The 19,965-nt window shown below is 36.7% G+C and overlaps 1 protein-coding gene across 12 annotated transcripts in view; it reads left to right on the top strand.

Moving 5' to 3' along the window:
* Positions 1-19,965, top strand: part of MAGI2 (membrane associated guanylate kinase, WW and PDZ domain containing 2) — a 789,209-nt gene that overhangs the window by 635,060 nt on the left and 134,184 nt on the right. For 11 of the 12 annotated variants that reach the window (XM_074903407.1, XM_074903401.1, XM_074903395.1 and 8 more), the window contains one exon: positions 14,759-15,394. The exons of the other annotated variant lie outside the window; for it this stretch is intronic. In XM_074903407.1, coding sequence (XP_074759508.1) covers positions 14,759-15,394 — 636 coding nt within the window. The remainder of the gene's footprint in view (positions 1-14,758; positions 15,395-19,965) is intronic. 12 annotated transcript variants of the gene reach the window in all.

Raw genomic sequence — 19,965 nt, 5'->3', positions numbered from 1 at the left:
GCCTGGTCCCAGGGATATGGATTTTGACTTTCACACACAGAAATATGTCCACATGTAGATCTTAGCCTCATTCTGCATGTATGTGTCAGAATTAGGAGGTAATTTTCTCCACTGTGAATTCTGTGTTGAACATGCTTTAGCTTGGGTTCACAAAAAAAAAAAACAGGTTGTCTCTGACTTGGGTCTTCTACCAGTTAAGTGCAGGAGTGGCACTGGCCATAGAAATCAACATCAGGTCTTCCCTCTCTCTGTTTCTCACACACATAACTGGAATGCAACTGAGGGGAAGAACCAGACCAAACACAGGAAAAAGGACAAAAAGGACGGACTGGAACAAAGACCTAAAGCAAAGGATAAAATATAAATTGTAATCTCTATAGGGATTATATCACAATGCAAACACATCAAATGCATATAGACAACCTTTAATCTATCATTTTCCAAATCTGAAAGTTTGCTTTTAGGGGATATAATAGTCATCGTAAAAGAGACTTTAAACAATCGCTCTCTGAGTCAGTACTGGAAGGGGAAAGTCAGTGTGTTTAGTCAGTGCCTGATAGCCTTCCTGTGGCTATGAAAGCAGCCCTATCCAGTTGACAAGCCGAGTGATGCATAATACCTTGTACAGTATAATTGCATCTGCTTCAACAGACTTCAGCAAGATTTTTACTCTCTCTTGCAGTGACAGCAAGTTCTTCTCCCAAATCTCAGAAATTATATGGGCTACTATGACTTTTTTGTGACCTTCGTTTGCATCTTGCAATATAACTTTTTAGGGACAGGCTATATATTGAGCCTACTCTTTCAGAATAATTTAAATTTCTCATGCACTGTAGCCTTACTATTCTACTGCTATCAGTGATGAAATTAGATGATCTTTTAAATCCTGATTTAGCTAGAAAAGAGAGAAGTAACATTAAGCTTGTATAATTTTTATTCCTTTTCTTTCACCTCTTTACATTTCAGTCAATTTGATTCAACAGTATTAATTTGCCATTAGATGAAAGCACACCTCATATTTTTGTGTTTGAATTAGGCAGCCCATCTGTTTTTTAATTTGGGAGTGTGAGGGATTTGAGGGAATTGAAGAATGCTCACGTAACTAATTTCTAATGGCGACAGCTTTTAATCTCTTTCATGTCTTGTTGGAATCTGAGCACATCTGGATCTTACTTAGGTATTCAAAATCTTTGTTACGCCTCGAGAGCATCCTTCTCAAATGGGTTCTATTTGTGTAAGTGAAAAAGAACATATTATCAGTCATCTTAAACAGTCTTGCTTTTGCACATTTCCTTTAACTACACAAAAATAACCATACAGACAACTACTTGTTCTACTTCTTTTCATAGTTGGGGGCAGGGGGACAATCCTTCAGTAGAAGAAATGTAAACAGTGGGTAAGAACCCAGTTGGAAAAATATTTAATTATAATCCAAAGTAGAACCTGACTAGACTCCAGTGGAGAAGAAACACATCTGTTATGTGCAAATAGTTCTTCCATGCAGAAGACTTGCAATCAGACCTAAACCCCATCTTTGGAATTATTTTAATGATACTATCATTTTTTGAATGCCAAGACAGGGTCATTATTCGGTTTGGGGAATGTGTTCTTAGTAAGATTATCTACTGACAGGCAAGGACTGTGCAAACACAGAAATGCCTTTCAGCTTACTTGGCCATCATGTGGGCCAACATGCCTGTAGGCACTGTTACCAGAGGGATTTATCCTACACTTTCTCCCTCCAATTATGTTTCTCCCTCCACTGCTGCTAGTATTTGCTTTTTTCTCTATTTCCACATCACTTAAATGACATTATCAGTTCTGCTATTCCCAGCCCTCTTGTGCTAGGTAGCCTTTGAGGGTTCTCTGGTGCTACGGAGCTCTTTCTGATAGCAACAGCATAAAGCTGGACATGCGGACATAGAAGCAGATGCTCTCAGTTCTATCAGAGTAAAGGCTGTCCTATGCCTTCAAGTGGAAGTGAACACAGCTGGAAGAAAATGTGCCACCTATGGTTATCAATAACACTGCACCAGAGAAACATCTCTGCTTGCTGTTATATAAATTCAGGATTGCCTCAAAACATGCTCTTCAGTTTTCAGACTAGATGGACCCCTGATTTTCCTTCTACATCACTATTCTGTTTGAAGCTAGCTGAAGCTATATGAATAAGTGTGAAAATAGGCTTACCTCTGTTTTCCAAAAGTATCTTTTAGATGAGTTCTACTAAGAATGCTTTATGATATTCAGCATTTAATCCACGGGTCATTGCAATAAGTCCTGGGGGACAAGGAAGTTTGAGAAAAAAAATGGACACGATCACTACAAATATCAAAGTTAGTGTCCTCTCTTTTTGTGGTCTTTATCATATAACAAGTACACTGAGAAGCATTCACATTAATTATCTGTAGCATATTAAATAATTCATGGTAGTGTTAGTAATTGTACTATAGTGACATTAACAGCATGGAATCAGACTTTTTCACTGCATAAGCTTCCTCCACTGTCCCAGTTGATCAGAATACTCCCTGCCATGGGAATGCTAGCAGTGCTGTTACATGTGGTAAAATAATATACATGTTTTTGAGTGATAGTGAAAAGACTGCATAGTTTAATTTCTCAATGGAAATAAAATGATAGGACTTTTCAGAATTTTTTCTTCACAGTGTATAATTTCACTTATTTTTTTACCATGAAGGTTTAGTCTTGACAATATTTTGGTAGTAGAGTATTCCATGTTCACTAGACATTAAATACATTGATTGATTGGTTCATCTTTATGTATATAAAATTTGTCATGGCTAAACAATTTGGGGATGCCTTGCTGAGAAAAGCTAAAGGACTGACAGCTTGAAAATGCTGTGATTCATTCTTCTAAATATTAACTGGGAACATAATATATAAACTTTAAATAATATAAAATTAGAAAAAAATATTTTTAATTATACCATTTAGTACATTGTTCTTAATTATTGTAAAAGCTTATTGTGTTTTACAAATTGGTTTACTGTCCTCTGAACAGGTACACATTTTCCCTGCTATATCCATTGTACAATCCATTAAATCAAAACACACTAAGTCAGACAAACACTGAATTCGTTTACCCAGCCTTGCTTAACTTTGCTGGTAGTACAATATTGTTTATAGTGATGTCTTTTTGTTAGTGTCAGCAGCCACAGATTTGGTTTGAGTGATTCGTAAAAATAATTTTGGGTTTATTTCATAAACTTCTATCTTCTTAATTATAGTGAATGCACAAATAATTGAAATAGACAAGGAGCCCTGCTTTCTTCTTTTATACCTAGGGTTGTTTGGGTTTTTTACTTTGACTTTAGGTGAGTTCCTTCTGATTCTAATCCCCTTTGGAATTAATGACCATGTCATTTTATTGAATTTCTAGAAATCATTTGTATATACAGTTGATACCTTACAGTGTTTTTTGTATGGAAATTGCTTTGTGACAGGGCATGTGTGTGAGCATGCAAGCCTGAAAAATTAATCATTTCATACTTGAACTGTCATAAGAAGCAAAAAGAACAAAAGCAGTTTTAATAGAGTTGCCATCCATTTTTAAAACATTAATTTTTGGAGCAGGATTCACCAGTAGACTCTAGGCTTTTTATGCCTGTCTGAAGCAGGACAAGGCTTTTAGACATGCAGTCAGTTAGGATATTTTTAAAGTCAGGGAAGAATAAAACACCCAGCACACATTGGTTTCCTTTCTGCTTTCTCTAGCCCTCTGCTGCTGCAGTCACATCCCAAATTCCTCCTGCTCCTTCTGTTCCTGTATCCCACAGCACACGCACTCATCCATTGCTCATCCTTAGTTATCTCTTGTCTGTAATGTGCTACATCCCTGTACACATCATACTTTCACCTTTCTTCTTGCACTTCTCATGCAGCAGGTAGTTCTTAGAAGGTAGTTCGTGAAATGACTGTCCCATTTCCCACTGTTTTCACAGGCTTACCAAATCAGGGTAAAATATGCTTGACAGAAATTTTCCATGAGTTGCCTTCTGTAACTATGGCTACTATCTCCAGTTGAATGGGGGACTACGACTTGCTCTCAATTTTTGATGGACATAGAAGCAATACACTCTCAGGAAAGATGGTACCACCTCTTTGTCAGGAGCAGGATAGATATTCTATGGAAGAAAATTACAATAAGTGGTAATCTTTTCAGGAAAAATTAGATACGATGATCATTTTGGGAGGGGCATTTTAACTACTGGCCACCCATGGGATGATTCACAGTGAGAATATTAGGAGATGGCAGGCATACTGTGAGCCTGCTTTTTCAGTCTGACAAATACTCTGATATGGGATCACAGTCATTCATAATAACCCATTTTAATTTACTTTTATTCATTAGCTAATTAACAAATTAGTAAATTCAAACATCCAGAAAATAGATTATTTTCTAAAGAGGAAGATATGATGTCTTCTCATACACAACAGGGGATTACTGCTGCTTTATATATAAAATCTGAGATTTGACTATTGAGTATTAATTGATGTATCCACAACACAGCTTAGTTTGTTGCATGTCAGGATCTAAGCATTAAGCTGAGCTCCTACACTGCACTGGAAAATGATAGACTATTTACCCTGCAGTGGTGTTATGACTGTTCAAATATTTACTGCAGTGGAAATGAAGTCACAATGAAATTGTGACTCCTTAGTGCTATAAACCCTACAAGAATATTGAAAATTCTCATCTCTCTCTCAGAAAGCTTACAAACCAAAACGAAAAATAGAGAAGGTGAATGAGACATACAAGGAGGCAGAATAGCTGGTGAGAGATTGGATAATCCTCATGACAGGAGAATGTGATTCTTAGCCGTATAGCTGTAAGGGTGAAAAGTAACCTTTTCCTAACCATTATAAGGCTGGAGTTTCCTGTGTGTTATAAAGCAGTCTTAAGGAAGGAGCTTGGTGGGACTTTTGTTAATGATTTTGCGTAATGATTTTTGTCTCACAAAAAAATTACCGTGCAAGCTGAATTTTGTAGTTTAGACTCAGTGTCGTATTCAGGAATGGGCTGAAAAAGAAAACATACATTATTCAGTGGCGAAGGTGTTAAATTGCTTTGCAAAGAATAAAAATATATTGTCCTTGAAAATGAGTGCTTGGCAGTGAAAGAAGCTCTAGAGATATTAAGATAACATTTGCTTGGAAGGAAGGTCAGTTTGGTAATACATTACCCTCTATTAACCTGGAAAGACACAGTAAAACCTGAGAGAACCAAAAGGAACTCCACTATTTCTCTTTGCCATACGATTTTAAAGCAAGTAATATATTTATACATGCCTGAAGTATTGAGTAGATCTTTTAGTATTGAAATTATGTGATAAGCTCTCTGAAGTAGAGGTAACTTTTATGTTGATTTTACTATCAGAAAAGATAAAATAGAAGTAATACGTAAGATAAGCATGTATCAACCTAAAGGTTGATACATGCCTTTATAAAACTAAGTAGAAAATTACTCATATACTAGCCATACATTTGTATGACATATTTGTTAATGAATTGATAATCAAAGATTACTCCATTTTAAATGAGTCTGAGGTATTTATACATAGTAGACTATTAGTAAAAATCCACTTATTTAGCTGGAAATTACTTCACTGTTTTGGAATATTTAAATTTGCTTGATGTAATGCTTCCAGTCTTTGATTTTGCATAAAAGCATTAACCTGTAGTAATCCAGACTTCTTTCAAAGTATCTGTCTCCATCTCTGGAAGGTGCTGACCTTGTAAATCCAGTTGGCTGCTTTCAAGATACAGCAAGATTTGAGAATTTATATGAATATGTACAGATATGAATGCACATACAGATATTTTGAATTTCGGGTTTGGCAAGACAGTAGAAATTCTAATAACTAGGATGAAGCAGTGCGTAAGCATGCAGTTCATTACAACTGGCAGGATTAAGGACACAAGATGTTTAGCCAGAACCAGATTCTTCAGCATAATGTTTAGAAATGAATTTATAGTGTTAACAGCAGAATTTGAGGTGACAGTAATTATAAATATTTCTTATGGAAAGCATTTGGATGCATATTATTAAAATATATTGAACTTGATAAACAATACATCATAGCAACACCTTCAGATCTGGTGCCTGGTGGTTTGGCTCTGAAATAGGCACGCTGATTTTCGGAGGTGCTGAGTGCTGGCAGCTCCCATTGATCTTGGTCAGCAGAACATGGACCTGAGCAGTGAATACACAAAAAAATCCACAAATCAATGCTTTTAGTCTTAGTTTTAAGCTAAGTTAATCACATGACTGATAGTGAAATCAGATTTGCAGCAGTCTCAGAGTCAGCTGCTGAAGTTAATCACCTGGATGAGAGCTCTTCATGAGTATAACAAGAAAACCAGAGTATTCATCAAACAGTGATGAAAATCATGGTCTTACTAAATAGATAACAGTTATAAAACTGCCCCAGTTTTGGCAGTAATGCCCACTTCACATACAGGGAATGTCCTCAGAAACCATAACATCTCTAAAATCAAAATGAACTTTCAAGTTATACCTCTGTAGATTTAAAATGGAGACTAATCCTACTCACCTGTCTTTGCATGGTTTTTTAGTGTCCAACTGACTCGTGTTACTTTCACTAAGTACTAATTTAGTATGTGCCCAGTTATTGCTTGTCCTCATGGTGCAAGCATTGCTCAAAGAAATAAAATTAACCTTTAATTAGCTCTAATAGCTCCATTAACCATTTCAGTTCACAAGTAAAACATGACTGCCTATTAGTAAAAATTCCCAGTTACATATATATTTCAGCATCCAAAGACATTTGCCTTTGTGCTGCAGTTTCTTTGTAAATGCTCCATCTAGTTCCTCACCTCGTTCATCTCCCTCTTTCCTTACCAGCAGTTTATGTCAAGAATTAGCAATTGCAATGGTGTGCAGTCAACAATGCTGCTGAAAATGTCTTCCACCGGGGACAGGTGGCACGTTGCCAGGATTCCCAGGCAGGGACAGGGGCTGCTTGGTATTTACATCATGCATTGCTGTACCCTTGTGCCTTTAGGCTGCTGGGAGAGTGGCTGGGCTACTTTCCTGGGAGCCATTACGTAGATAAATGTGATTCCCTTCATACAAAAATAAAATGTTGTGAGTAGAAAAGCAAATGTGTTGTAAATTTTGACCACATTTTTCTAAGGGAAAAAAAGGGGTTGTTTCTACATGAGCCTCTGCACACAGTGACACCTTTCAAAGTGATCCCAAATAGCTATGCAAACTTGGCATACATTTTTTATCTTGCTCTTCAGATCCACTGATATTTTGTTACGCAATTCATTCACACCAGGCATTTTAAGATGCACAAGTAGTTCCTGCAAGCAAAACCTACACAGAACGGGCTTATGTAATCTGTAAATAAAAGGTTGCCTTGAAAATTGTACCTTTTGCTTTTTCTGTGATCTTGCCTCCAAATTACTTATCATCTTTTAAATAATTACTTTTTTGTAAAGTGGCAGCTTTAACATCCAAGCTATGCTTTCAGATCCTTGAAGTGAAAAGCTGTCTAGCTAGGAAGACAATTTGCCTGCTCTTTAGCACTTTATGAGCAGCATTCATTTAAGTATTCTTTTGCTATTGCTTTACTTACATTTTTAATCTGCAGTGTTTCATGTTTACTGGATCAGCAAATAATCAAGGTCTTTAGATTTTTTTGGAATGTATTTTATTCCTCTCCCAAAAAAAGTTAAATGCCTCTATTTAGATAAATAGCTTTTACCCCTATATGCAAAATACGTATAAAATGTAAATAGTTTCTTCTACTAATCCACATCTGCCTGGGTGTAATTACATGATATATGCTGGTTAAGCACAAAAATTTTGAATAGACAGCTTTTTAATTAGGCATGTGCATTGGGTCACAGTAGAATTAAAATGGGTTCTAAAAAATTGATTGTATAAAAATGGCACCTGCTTACTAAACGGATCTGATTCTTGGGTAAAGTTGCAGACACGTCGTCTATGTCACATCCTTCCGTTTGCTTATGTAGAGGAAGCCAAGTTTGGATCCACCCTGCTTAGTCCTTCCAACGGTGGGGGCAGATTTTAGCCCAAGTTAACCACTTTAACAATGATGTTTTGTAAAATTACTAACTGTGAAATGTGACAAACAGCTGATTTACACCTGTTGCTCAGATTTCATTATGAGGAAAATTTAGTCCTATCTAATGCAAGTTTGGGTGCCTGAATGCCTAGAAATACATTTTGATTTCACTTTTTGTCAGATATATTAAATAATAATTTTTGTTCTGCTGATTTTTAACCCTGAACCTCACTTTCCAGAGTTCAGTGTGTAAAAGGAGGATCTGTGGATATTGGTTACCTGTTGGCTTTGCAGAGTTTGTCATCACATGGGTAAAACTTTCTGTACGAGCTAAAGACTGGGAAATGGTTCTTCCATGCCAGTATGAACAGTTATTTTAATGGGCTGTTCAGTGTTCTCACATACCAGCAAGTGGTCCTGAAATTATTTCTGAGTGCAGAGGCAGCTGAGCATTATGTCTCCCAGCAGCTCTTTTCATTTCACTGTGCCTGCCGCAGTACTATCAGATAAAGTTGTTATAAAGCAAATAATAAAGTGGTCAATTTTAAATGTAGGTCTTCCAATCAGCAGCTGTGGTTATTATATGCATGTACTACTTCTGAGATTACATTCTTGATACATTTTAGCAGTTAATTTAATGTTCCTTTTTAAGAGAAATAAGTTAGAATTTTCTTGGCAGGTATTTTAAGTATTGCAGTATTAATATGCAATAGTCATCTTACACTGCAATTTCCTTTAAGAAGTTATTATAATTCAGTAATTTTTATTTTTAAAATAAGACTAATTATGTAATAAGTATTAACAAAAAGTAGGGCCAACTTTTTTTTTTTTTTAAAGAAAAAAAAAGGCAAATCAGGCTACAATGAACTGCAGGATCCAAGGTTTTATCTTTTGTCTATAAAAGCTATGCCATGCAGACATTAGAGCTAGAGCCAAATTGGTTTTACAAGGTCTTGTGGCAGGTCAGAGTACAAGAAAACAGAGTTTCTGTTTATGCAGAACGTTTTGAAATCTTTTACATCCAAAGAAATGCCTCTACCCATTCATAACAAATTATTTCTTCGCACACTGGATTAACACTTAGGGCAAGTGTAAGGATGTTGAGATTCAAAGTTTCAGAATACACTTTAGCTGTTACTGTTTAACTAAATGATCCCTCATGCACTAGTTCTCGGTATTACTACTAGTAACAATATGTGCACGTGTAAAAAGGGCTCATTTCTAGCTTATCTGCTTCTTTCAAGTCCATCAATCATGTGCCATTGTTATTAAAATTACCCCCATGCTTCATATTTCAGTACTGGAAACATGCTAACACCTCTGGATTTATTACTAATAGGCTATGGTGCCAGCAATCTTGCAGCAATTTGCAGAAACAGAAGACAAGGTCACTGCTGAGAAGTGAAAGAAATAGCTGGTAATGACAGTAGATAGTGCGGGTGGGCAGGTGAAGGAAAAGCTTCAACAATAAAGTAACCGTGTATTGCTAGTTCCAAAGCTCATGCAAAGTATGTGTATGCAGAACTTAGCGTATATGGGAATAAGTAAAGAAGTTAGTAGAGCTTACCTAGGGTATAAATGCATAAGAAATAAAACATAAAAAACGCAGCCTGAGTATTGCAGAGCTGGTGCTTCCTGTGCTGACTTGCCAAACTATGGGCTGGTTTTAGCTCCATTGGTATTGACTTGGGCTGGCTGCAGAGGGGCAGTAGAGCTGTCTCTGTCCGCCACACAGGCACAGCATTCTGTCGTGTTTTAAGCACATGAACACAGATACTAAGAGCTCGATCCAAAACCCATCAGAAACAACGGAGACATTTCTACTAAACTTTGAATGTGATCATAAATTAACAACAAAGATCTAATCTGTGTTTTTCCTCTATGTTCAGACTTTGAAGTTTAAAGAATTCTAAATAACAAGAATAGCAGTTTAGTAGGCAATTCAATTCACTGAGATAACATAAAAAATTCCAGCCAGGACACCAAGTATATAAGAAACAGTCATAAGAGGAAATTAGCAAAGTGTTTGTATACAAATGATGGGAACTCAGATAAGAAAATGGAAGAACTTTACCTACGAGTGCAAGATGTATATAAAGACATTCTAGGGGTAACAAAAACAGAGCAGAAACAATAACTGGAGTCACTGAATATACAGGTTCTTCAGAAGGAGCGAGATAAAGCTAGTAGCATTACATGAAACATCAGAATAATTTGTAATGAAATTACTTATGTCAATAAAATAGATTCTGTTTGGATCAAGGACTTCAAGCATGGAAAAAGTATTTTTGCAGAATTAATGCTTGTGTAAAATCCCCAGGGTGTCAGATTTAACTCTGCAACATTATTGTAGAGCAGAATGTAAGTAAGAATCTGTCATTAGAGGATGTTGAAGCTCACAAGTTTATTCACCAGTCACTAAACCAAAAAAAGATAATCATAGTTTAGATTGCTTTGAAAAATGTAAATAACAAAATGTAACATTTAACCAAGAATTCAGGCATTGAGTCCATTAACGTTACATGACAAAATAAGTAATGGTCAACAAATTTTAATGAGTAAAACAAGGTAGTTAAAGAAGTTAAATATTCTACAGCTTCGTGGATATTTCTGTGAAGAAGACATCAAATTTCATCCAGTGAAATATACTGAATTGTATCTGACAACAGGGGACTAGGTTCAGCCATCCAAGAAGTCCCCTCCAGAACCTATATTCCTAAATTTGTCAGTTAAATGCAAGAGCCATAAGTAAAGTAGAGGTAATTGTAAGACAGTTTGACAAATTTTGTCTCTGTCAGTATTCTCTAACATTCTTTGATTCAGTGCTGAATTTGGACGTTGGCTATCAGACAGCAGAATCTGTTCTTGTGACAGTGTAGATGTTTGAGATGCAGGACAGAATATTTATTGCCTACTCTGCTGGGTATCTATCAAAACTGCCACTTCATCTAGATAGTCCTATCCAAATGCTTTCTCATAGAACAGCCCTCCTGGTCTCCCTCATCCCTGAACAGTCTCATCCCTGAACAGTCTTGAATAAGACAAGGTTGGTAGACTGTGTGTAGAGTTTGTACAGACTAGTGAGGAAGACGAAATTGGGGAGAGCACCTCATAGTAAGGATATCGAAGTACAGAGATTTTCAGTCTCAAGAAGAAAAGGCTCAAGGGGGTCATACCAATGTATATAAATACCTGAAGAGAAGGTGGAAAGAAGACAGAGCCAGGCTGTTTCCAATGGTGCTCAGTGATAGGAGCAGAGTCAATGGGCACAAGCTGAAACACAGGAGGTGCCATCTGAGCATCAGGAAACACTGTCTTATTGTGAGGGTGACTGAGCACTGGCACAGGTTGCCCAGAGAGGTTCTGGAGTCTCCCACCTTGAAGATATTCAAGAGCCACCTGGACATGATCCTGGGCAAATGGCTTTAGGTGACCCTGCTTGAGCAGGGGGGTTGGACAAGGTGACCTCCCAAGGTCCCTGCCAGCCTCAATCATTCTATGAATCTGTAAGCAAGCTCCAGTCATTTTAGTAGGTTTAATTCTGAATGCCAAGCAAAGTTTGATGCTTAATATAAATGTTCTGCATAACTCCAAAGATACCCACTCACTGTGAAACTGTGATTTCTGGAGGCAGACTATGGCTTGCTCAGAAAATAAGGCAGGATTTATAAAGGGGTTCACTATTATGCTTGTCCATATGCACCCATTATTATTAGAAGCAGTAGGAGAGAAGAGGCAGAAAAGATGCTACAGGAACCTTTCAGGGAGTTTTCCTAAAGTAAAGAGGTTTTGAACTTTGCATTAGCATGGCACTGGCTCTGTAAAGCTCTTATCTCTCTCTCTTCCTACCAGATGCTGGGTACTTCTCTCTGTGTCAGCAATGAGGAACTGTCAGCCTAGAAAATGAGTTAGATTTGGATAAACTCCTACAGTCCAGAGATTTATTTGAAAGATTTCTGAAATTAACCCATTTTATTCCTTCTTAATGTCTTATGATCTGAAAACTGTTTCTTCCCAATTTAACACCAGTGTAGCTATTTCTTTGAGTTGAACTTAGCGACTAATGCCTTTTCCTCAGCCCTCTTAACCTTCAGCCATATGGTCTCCATATGACAGTACAGCATTATGGGTCCCAAACGGTTCAACTGTGAGTTACAACTTCAGAGTGTGCCTAGACATGCTATTCATGATATACCTCAGAAATCACAAAGACCTTTAAAAATGTTGATTCAGAAAATGCTGAAGAATTTTCTGCTGTCTTGTGAGGGATAATGCAAGATCATTATTTGAAGAGGAATTCTCACCCAAGACCTTCTAATGCTCAGTTTTGCCTGTTTAGTGACTGGGGAAAGGGGCTAAATTGCCTCTGTATTTCCTCTTTGTGCACAAGCTGAATCCTTTTCACTGGAGACCTATGTAATCTCAACTAGTTTATCTGATTTTCTGATTTATTAAAAACATACTGTTTTAAGGTTTATATCATAGCTAATCCTGTACAAATGGATAAAGTGGAGGGGTGAAAACAGACAGTGATTTCTTGCCCAATACAATAAATGCATTGTTTCTTTTACACCCTGCTTAAATCTTGCAAGAGAGGATGAACAGATTGGTCTCCTCCCACCACATATCTACATTGCCAGCACTCAGGGAAATAAAGACTGCAGGAATTAAAAAGTTGCAAGGGTGCTATTAAGGCATAAGCTACTGAAACAGGAACATGCATTGAAGAGGTTTCAGTTCAACAGTATTAGTCCTTTATGAGCAATGTCAGCCTCTCTGCTAATGTGGAAGCCAAGGATGAGAATGCAGGTAAGATCTTTCTATTCCAGGGCATGAGCAAATCACAGTGAATTGCAGCCATTGACATAAGAATTTAGCTCAGTACATTGTTTCTCTCTTTTAAATCTTTTGAATACTGTTTTACTCTCAGCTGCTTGACACAGAAATATTGGAGTTCTTTCGGCACTGCCTATGAATTGACCTTACTGCTTTTGCTTATAGTTTGAAATCTATTTATGATGCACATTGTAGACAGTATTTGAAGCTCCTAAGGTTTCTGTGAATAATATTCACAAACGTTTAAATTAACTCTCCTAGCATTTTTCCCTAGACACCCTCTGAAGAAATCTCTCTGAATCACCATTTGTGCATATGCAATTAATTACTGTCAGGCAGTTAGACAAGCTGATCATGTGGGAATTGACCATTTCGTTTTCACATAGAAACAGCCTTTGCCTTTCATTGTCACATAGCAGCATTCCTTGCACTGACATCTTGATAGTGCACTTTTTTCCTGTTTGCTCGATTAGATCTTTTGATTGAAGTACTTGAAAGATGTAAATTCATAAATACACTTGAAGCCATTCCACACAAACCACTTCATCATCCCTAAATCATTCTCATTTTATTGCTGAATTTTCAGATTTAAAGATTACATTATTATATAATAGGTCAATTATTGAACTACGTACCTTGTAGAGACCTCACAGTATTGTCTGTATAAATGATTTCTTTTTACTAATTAATGTTAGGATAATGAGATAATCTTCACTTAGAAAAATACTTCGGATTGTGGAGTTCTCTAACCAAACATCCTTCTTCTTTGTTACAAAGATGTAAACTGTGTCATTAAAGTGGAAACTGACTGTGGGTCATCAAACTATTCTGAAGATTGTTTTTACTGATTACTCACTTTTGTTTTAATATGCAACTTAACAGTGCTGTAAAAAATTATTTACGGCTACAACTGTATAAATCCATTCTAACAAGAAGAAGGAACTTGAACTTATTTCTGAACTTTTCAGTAACAAAAGCTGGTTGGTGCATGAGCAATATGGAGAGCCATAAATAGCTTGTTGACTTAAAGTATTCTGCTTTCATATATGCTGACTGGTAGCTCTGTACTATACCTGAGACAAGATTTGGAGGTAAAGATAGTATTTTTATTTTTATTTGACCAGCTTGTTTAGCTGGAAATATTAAACTGATTTGCAGACATTTGCCTAGATTTTTCTAATAAAAAGCTATTATACCTACCTACAAAATTTGTCCCGTCATTGTCCTTGAACCATCATGGCTACAGCAGGGTGCCACTAAACATCTCTATGATAGGCAAGATACAGTTTAGTTCATGCCTAGAATAGGAAATGACTGTAGTAGTCCTGGATGTCTGATGGCAAGTAATGACATTTATTAGGAAACTGTCAATATCATGATCAATGCAAAAAGTATTTCCTTATGCACATACATGCATGGTCTTGCTTCTCTATTCTTTGATTCTTAAGTTCACAAGTGGTTACTTTTTTTTCCTTTTACTCTTCATCAAACAATGGTATTTCTTGACAACCAACCCTCCGAATAAACTTCCATTGTATCTTATAAAAAAGTAATCTGTGGACTACACTGAAAGGAGTTGAAAAAATAGGGGAGAATTGTTAAGAAAAGGTGTATGTCTTGATCCAGCTTAATTTTCCAGGTGTGAGCTTCCACAGAAAAGAAATAGTGCTATCATTGTCTATTTGTATTGCATTTGCTGGCAGACAAACTACCTTTTTGTCCTCGTTATTTGAGTCAATATGTTGATGTTCTAGTAGAGTTCTACCTCATAAAAAAAAATTTGATCTGCATATACAGTAACTGAAGTTTTCTCATGTTGTCACTATTTTCTCTTCTCTTTCTAGGTGATGTCATTGTCTATATTAATGAAGTTTGTGTCCTTGGACATACTCACGCAGATGTAGTCAAACTCTTCCAGTCTGTTCCTATTGGTCAGAGTGTCAACTTGGTGCTATGTCGTGGATACCCTTTGCCCTTTGATCCTGAAGATCCTGCCAACAGCATGGTGCCACCCCTTGCAGTAATGGAGAGGCCTCCGGTAGTGGTAAATGGAAGACATAACTATGAAACTTATTTGGAATACATTTCTAGGACTTCTCAGTCTGTTCCAGATGTAACAGATCGACCACCACACTCCTTGCACTCCATTCCAGCAGATAGTCAGCTTGATAGCACATTCCCACCACCTGCCCATGATGATAATGTATCAATGGCTTCTTCTGGGGCCACCCAAGCTGAACTCATGACCTTAACCATTGTGAAAGGGGCCCAGGGCTTTGGCTTCACTATAGCAGACAGTCCTACAGGACAGAGGGTGAAGCAAATTCTAGACATTCAGGGATGTCCTGGTTTGTGTGAAGGTGACCTCATTGTTGAGATCAACCAGCAGAATGTACAGAACCTGAGCCATGCAGAAGTAGTGGATATACTTAAAGAATGTCCTGTTGGAAGTGAAACTTCTTTGATTATCCATAGAGGAGGTAAGTTTGGAAAGTCTGTACAATTACAAAAATGTGTGTAAAAGGTTCTAAACCGTAAGACATACATATACTCACTAGTACTACTACTCCTTGTGTGCTAGATTGGAAATTAATTTCCACATTGTGGGAGATAACGCAATTGGTTCTGGAAAGTGTGTCTTCAATTAAGTATTCCAGGCAAAATCTAACTGTTGTACATTCTTTTTTGTGTTTTGAGTGTTACAATGGTCCCATCTCTGTATAAGCGTAAAACTAGAGCAGTTCGAGATGTTTCACCCCATAATAGTTTGTACGGTGTCTGCAGCAAACTCTTTATAGTCCCAAATCAGTTCTGCAAGTTTTAGACATAATTGTATATACTGACTCATTAAGGTAGATCAAAATCAGAGCAATCTATTAGCCCTTTACAAGGTTACCCATTTCGCCTCGTTTTCCTTCATTGTAAAAGTATTGTACAACAGTTGCTTTGTTTCTTTCTTGACAACAAAGATCCATAGTATATTTTTCTCTGTTTTAAAAATGTAGCTTCTAACAAATTAGTTTTTCTGACCAGCCTGACACAGTAAGCTTGAATATACACCACTGGAAGGGGAGAGTCAAGACGTATCTGTAAGGAAGAAATAACAGCAGAAGTCTTAATACCTTGACAGTGATAGGTAATTTTGTAGCTTTTAGTATTTTAGCCAAACAAATTTTCTTCAATGATTTGAGATGAGCATCCATTACAATTTATTATTACCTGAAGTGAATAACTACTGAATTTCTTTAATTAAAGATCTTTGTTCCTCTGAAGGTATTCATATGTCACTGGATGTACATTACTCTGTGCTTCAAAAGAAAAATGGAAAGGATTCTATACAAAAATACTATTTACTTTCCTTCTGAAGGGTAAAGGTTGGGAAGTGAAGCTTTAGTGTTTGTGTATGCCAGATGTTTGTCATTAGAAAACCTACAAATCCTTAGACAAGGAATACAGTAGTATTTAATCAAATTGCAGAAATATGGATTCATATAGTCAATAAAATATTTTTCATATCTATATTTAAAAGAATTACTTATAAGAGACAGAATCTAAAATTTCTTTGGAATGAAACCAAATTAAGAGTGATAAGTAAAGGCCAATTGGTGTCACTATCGTATATGAAGTATATTGGAGAAATTTAATTGTTGCAGAGGTGCTATATTAGTTGGTATTAGATCTGGTTTTATTTGATATCAATTAAGAATCTGGAACAGTGGAGTAAGCAACATTTTTTTCTGAAGACGCTGACAAATTGGGGAAAATTATGTAGCAAAAAAAGAGTATAAAGGGGATTAGAAGGGTTAATGTAACCCCAAAAGATGGGATTTTACTTTGAAAAATACAAACTAATCCCCCTCTGGAGAAAAACAATTCAGAGCACCAGTTTTCAGAGAGAAATAGAGTGTGAAATCCAGTATGCTGAACAAGCCTGAGTAATAATAGACAGCAAAATAGTTATTTCAGCAATCAGTGCTGAACAGTGGCAAAAAAACCCTGAAGCAGCAACATACTCAAGCCCATGAGTATAATTCCTCTCTCTCAAGATAATTTCTTCTTAGAGTATTGATTCATGATCAAAACAAGTTGATCAACATGATAGTTTAACAAGCTCTGGTACATTAACTGAGATGTGGTTATTTTCTACAAGCTGTGGTTATTTTCTACACATCACTGTGGCAGATAGAAGATACTGCACGGAGCTCAACCCTCAATGAAAGCAGTATAAATTTACACCATCTTATCTTTTGTCAGGCCAAACACTGAGGTCCAGATAGTCACCCTACATCAGCTAACACAAAATACTACGTCCAAATGCAGTAACGTGTTCCTGAGTCTTAACCCTCTGTTGCTGGGGCAGGAGGGAGGTGTGGGGGGGGTGTGGGGGGTTGGTTGCTTTAGAGAATGCAGAGAAGAGAAAGAGAGCATGTTTTGTTCATGGTGAAACAATGACTAAGACTAAAGCAACTGTTTGGACATTCTACAGAGTGATTAAACTTACTGGGATGATACAGAACAAATAAAACTTTACTGTCAAAAATTTCTGGACATCAGAAATAAGGAATATACTTTAATGCAAGGTTGTTAGGTGGAAATTAAAGAGAAAACTCATTTTAGTGATTCCAAAGAATTTAAAAATACAGTGTATGAGACAAACCTACTCTACCGGAGAGATGGTTAAATCATAGCTTAACAGAAATATGAGAACTGTTTTAAGGTTACAATCTGGGGTTTTTTTTCATAAATTCATAGGAGAAGGGAATCCATGTGATCAAATCTACATCTGTAATGCAAGTAATTATATCTATGTGAGTTCTCATGTCTCCTTTTATAGTCCTTGGGCAGAAATAGGCCTTTCTAGGACGCAGTTAATGTCGTTCCAATGTAGATATTTCAAATAAGTCAGGTGTACTCTAAAAGTATATATTCTGCTTGACTTACTGTAAAGGGAATTGAGGATGTCTGGTTCAGATGTACATTTCTATCTCACATGTTATCTATAAGAAACAAGTGATAAGATTTGGTCATGTAAGATAATTTCAATATGAAACAAACTTCTAGTACTTAGAGAAACCTGCTATGATTCTAAAATATTTAGTTTGTGACACCACTGAAGCAAGGCATATTTTCTCATTACTCATGGATCCAATTTTTATTTTGTTATCTCTGATGTGTAATGACACTTGAATAATACCATCGTTTTCCACAATTACCCTATGCAACCTGTTTTTAACTTCTTATTTTTAAGATTAAGACCAAAGTACGTTTCCTGCCTGTGGAAGAGGAAGGCTGTGTTTTGTATAAGGTTGTGTGTTACCTTGCAATGTATTCTGTCTTTGATATGAATATGGCCTGACTGCATAGTTCACCGTGGCAAATCCATTTTTGTAAGTGACTTAATTTCTCTTTCTCATCCAGCAATTTATCTACATTGCAGACAAGAAACAGATCAACACTGACTGAGATACATTCTCACTGTAGGAAAAAGGCGTCTTACACGGGAAAAAAAGCTCTCTTGTATGCACACAGTATGCACTTTACAACATTTAAAAAGCCATTGTCCCTCAACCTTAGGAGGTCAACAGCCAGAGTATGAAGGGGAAGGAAAGGTCTGCATGTTTCAAAAAGATGGAGGGAGTAGCATTACTCAAATTTAAAGAGGCCACTAAAAAAAACTGTTTGAAGCAACGCAAAACAGAGACTTGTCATGGGGTACGATCCAGCTGGAGGAGGTCCCACTGAATTTGTAGTGTACTCATTTTAAAATTTCTAAAGCAGAAGTAGTAATTTACCTGATTGTTTAAAAAAATAAAATCATGGAAATAATACTATATATCTAACAAAATACTAAGCAGCACTTGTTTAGAGGACAACTATGATACTCTATGGCTAGGGATCTTACAATCTTCTATTAGTCAGGTTCTTTGCTAAAAACAGATGCACTGCTTAGTTCAGTCTCTGTTTTTGCTGACCAGTCGCAGTTTCCAGTGATTACCATAAACTGACAGAAGTGGTCATATGAAAAAAAATAAAGTGAAAGAAAAGATGGTGGGAAAGTGCTGCCTAAAAAAAAGGAAAAATTAATAGAAAAAAAGGAAGGGGAAGAAAAAGATATGAATGCGTTTGTTACCAAAATAGATTTACCCTTTTCCAGCTTTGCTTCAGCCTTCACACCATCCTCAGCTTCTGCAGCAGTCTGCACTCAGTATAGGCTGCTGAAATAATATGGAAGAGCTCTCAAAAATTGGTCTTTCTGAATGTGGATAGAGCAGAAATTTTGCATTCGTCCAAAACTACTGAAAAAGAGCACTAAGTCATTGAAGCAGTATGTACCGATTTATGCAGAGTAAAATATTCACTAATTAGGACATCAAAAATTGGTTTTGGCATGTTCTACTAAATGAGCTATCTAAGTACCTGACATATGCCATCTCTTTTGGAAAGTACCTTTGAAATATATGAACCTATAGACAGCAGTCCAGCCCCAGAAGTGTTCCTGGCTAAAAAAGAACTGACACATTCAAATGTCTGAAATACTGTTGTTAAGGAAACCTGAAGACAACCCAGAACTGGTTCATGAAGCTATGGAAACTCCTAAACAAGTGCTGTGAGTGAAACATTAAAACTAAATGCAAAAAAATAGGAGCCTGGCAAAATTTCTACATCAGACAGCTATTTTATAATGGTGGAATCCAAACAGGCTCTGAGAAACTGAGACTGTTATTATGAAACGGAACCAGAGAACTGATGTACTGTCTGTACTGGTTAATTGTTAGCCCACTTCTGGCATGGGACTGGAATAAGCCAGCAACCAGTTTCACCCTGACACGATATGAGAGATAATGTAGGCTACATGCAATGCACAAACAGTCAAGATGAGGAGGCAAAATTTAACTATGTAGATGTAAACTGTGAGAATAAAAGGATGACCCAAGTATCTTCCTCACATTTTGTATAAACCCCATAGAAGTTTATAACTCCTTAAGACTGCTAACAGATAGCAGTACCTCTCGTGAAGCGGCAGCAATTTCCAAAACATCCAGAAATTTCA

This window comes from Athene noctua, chromosome 3 (assembly GCF_965140245.1).
Source record: "Athene noctua chromosome 3, bAthNoc1.hap1.1, whole genome shotgun sequence".
NCBI lineage: Eukaryota > Metazoa > Chordata > Aves > Strigiformes > Strigidae > Athene > Athene noctua.
Note: the sequence above shows the minus strand (reverse complement) of the source record. Positions and strands in the feature narration are given on the sequence as shown.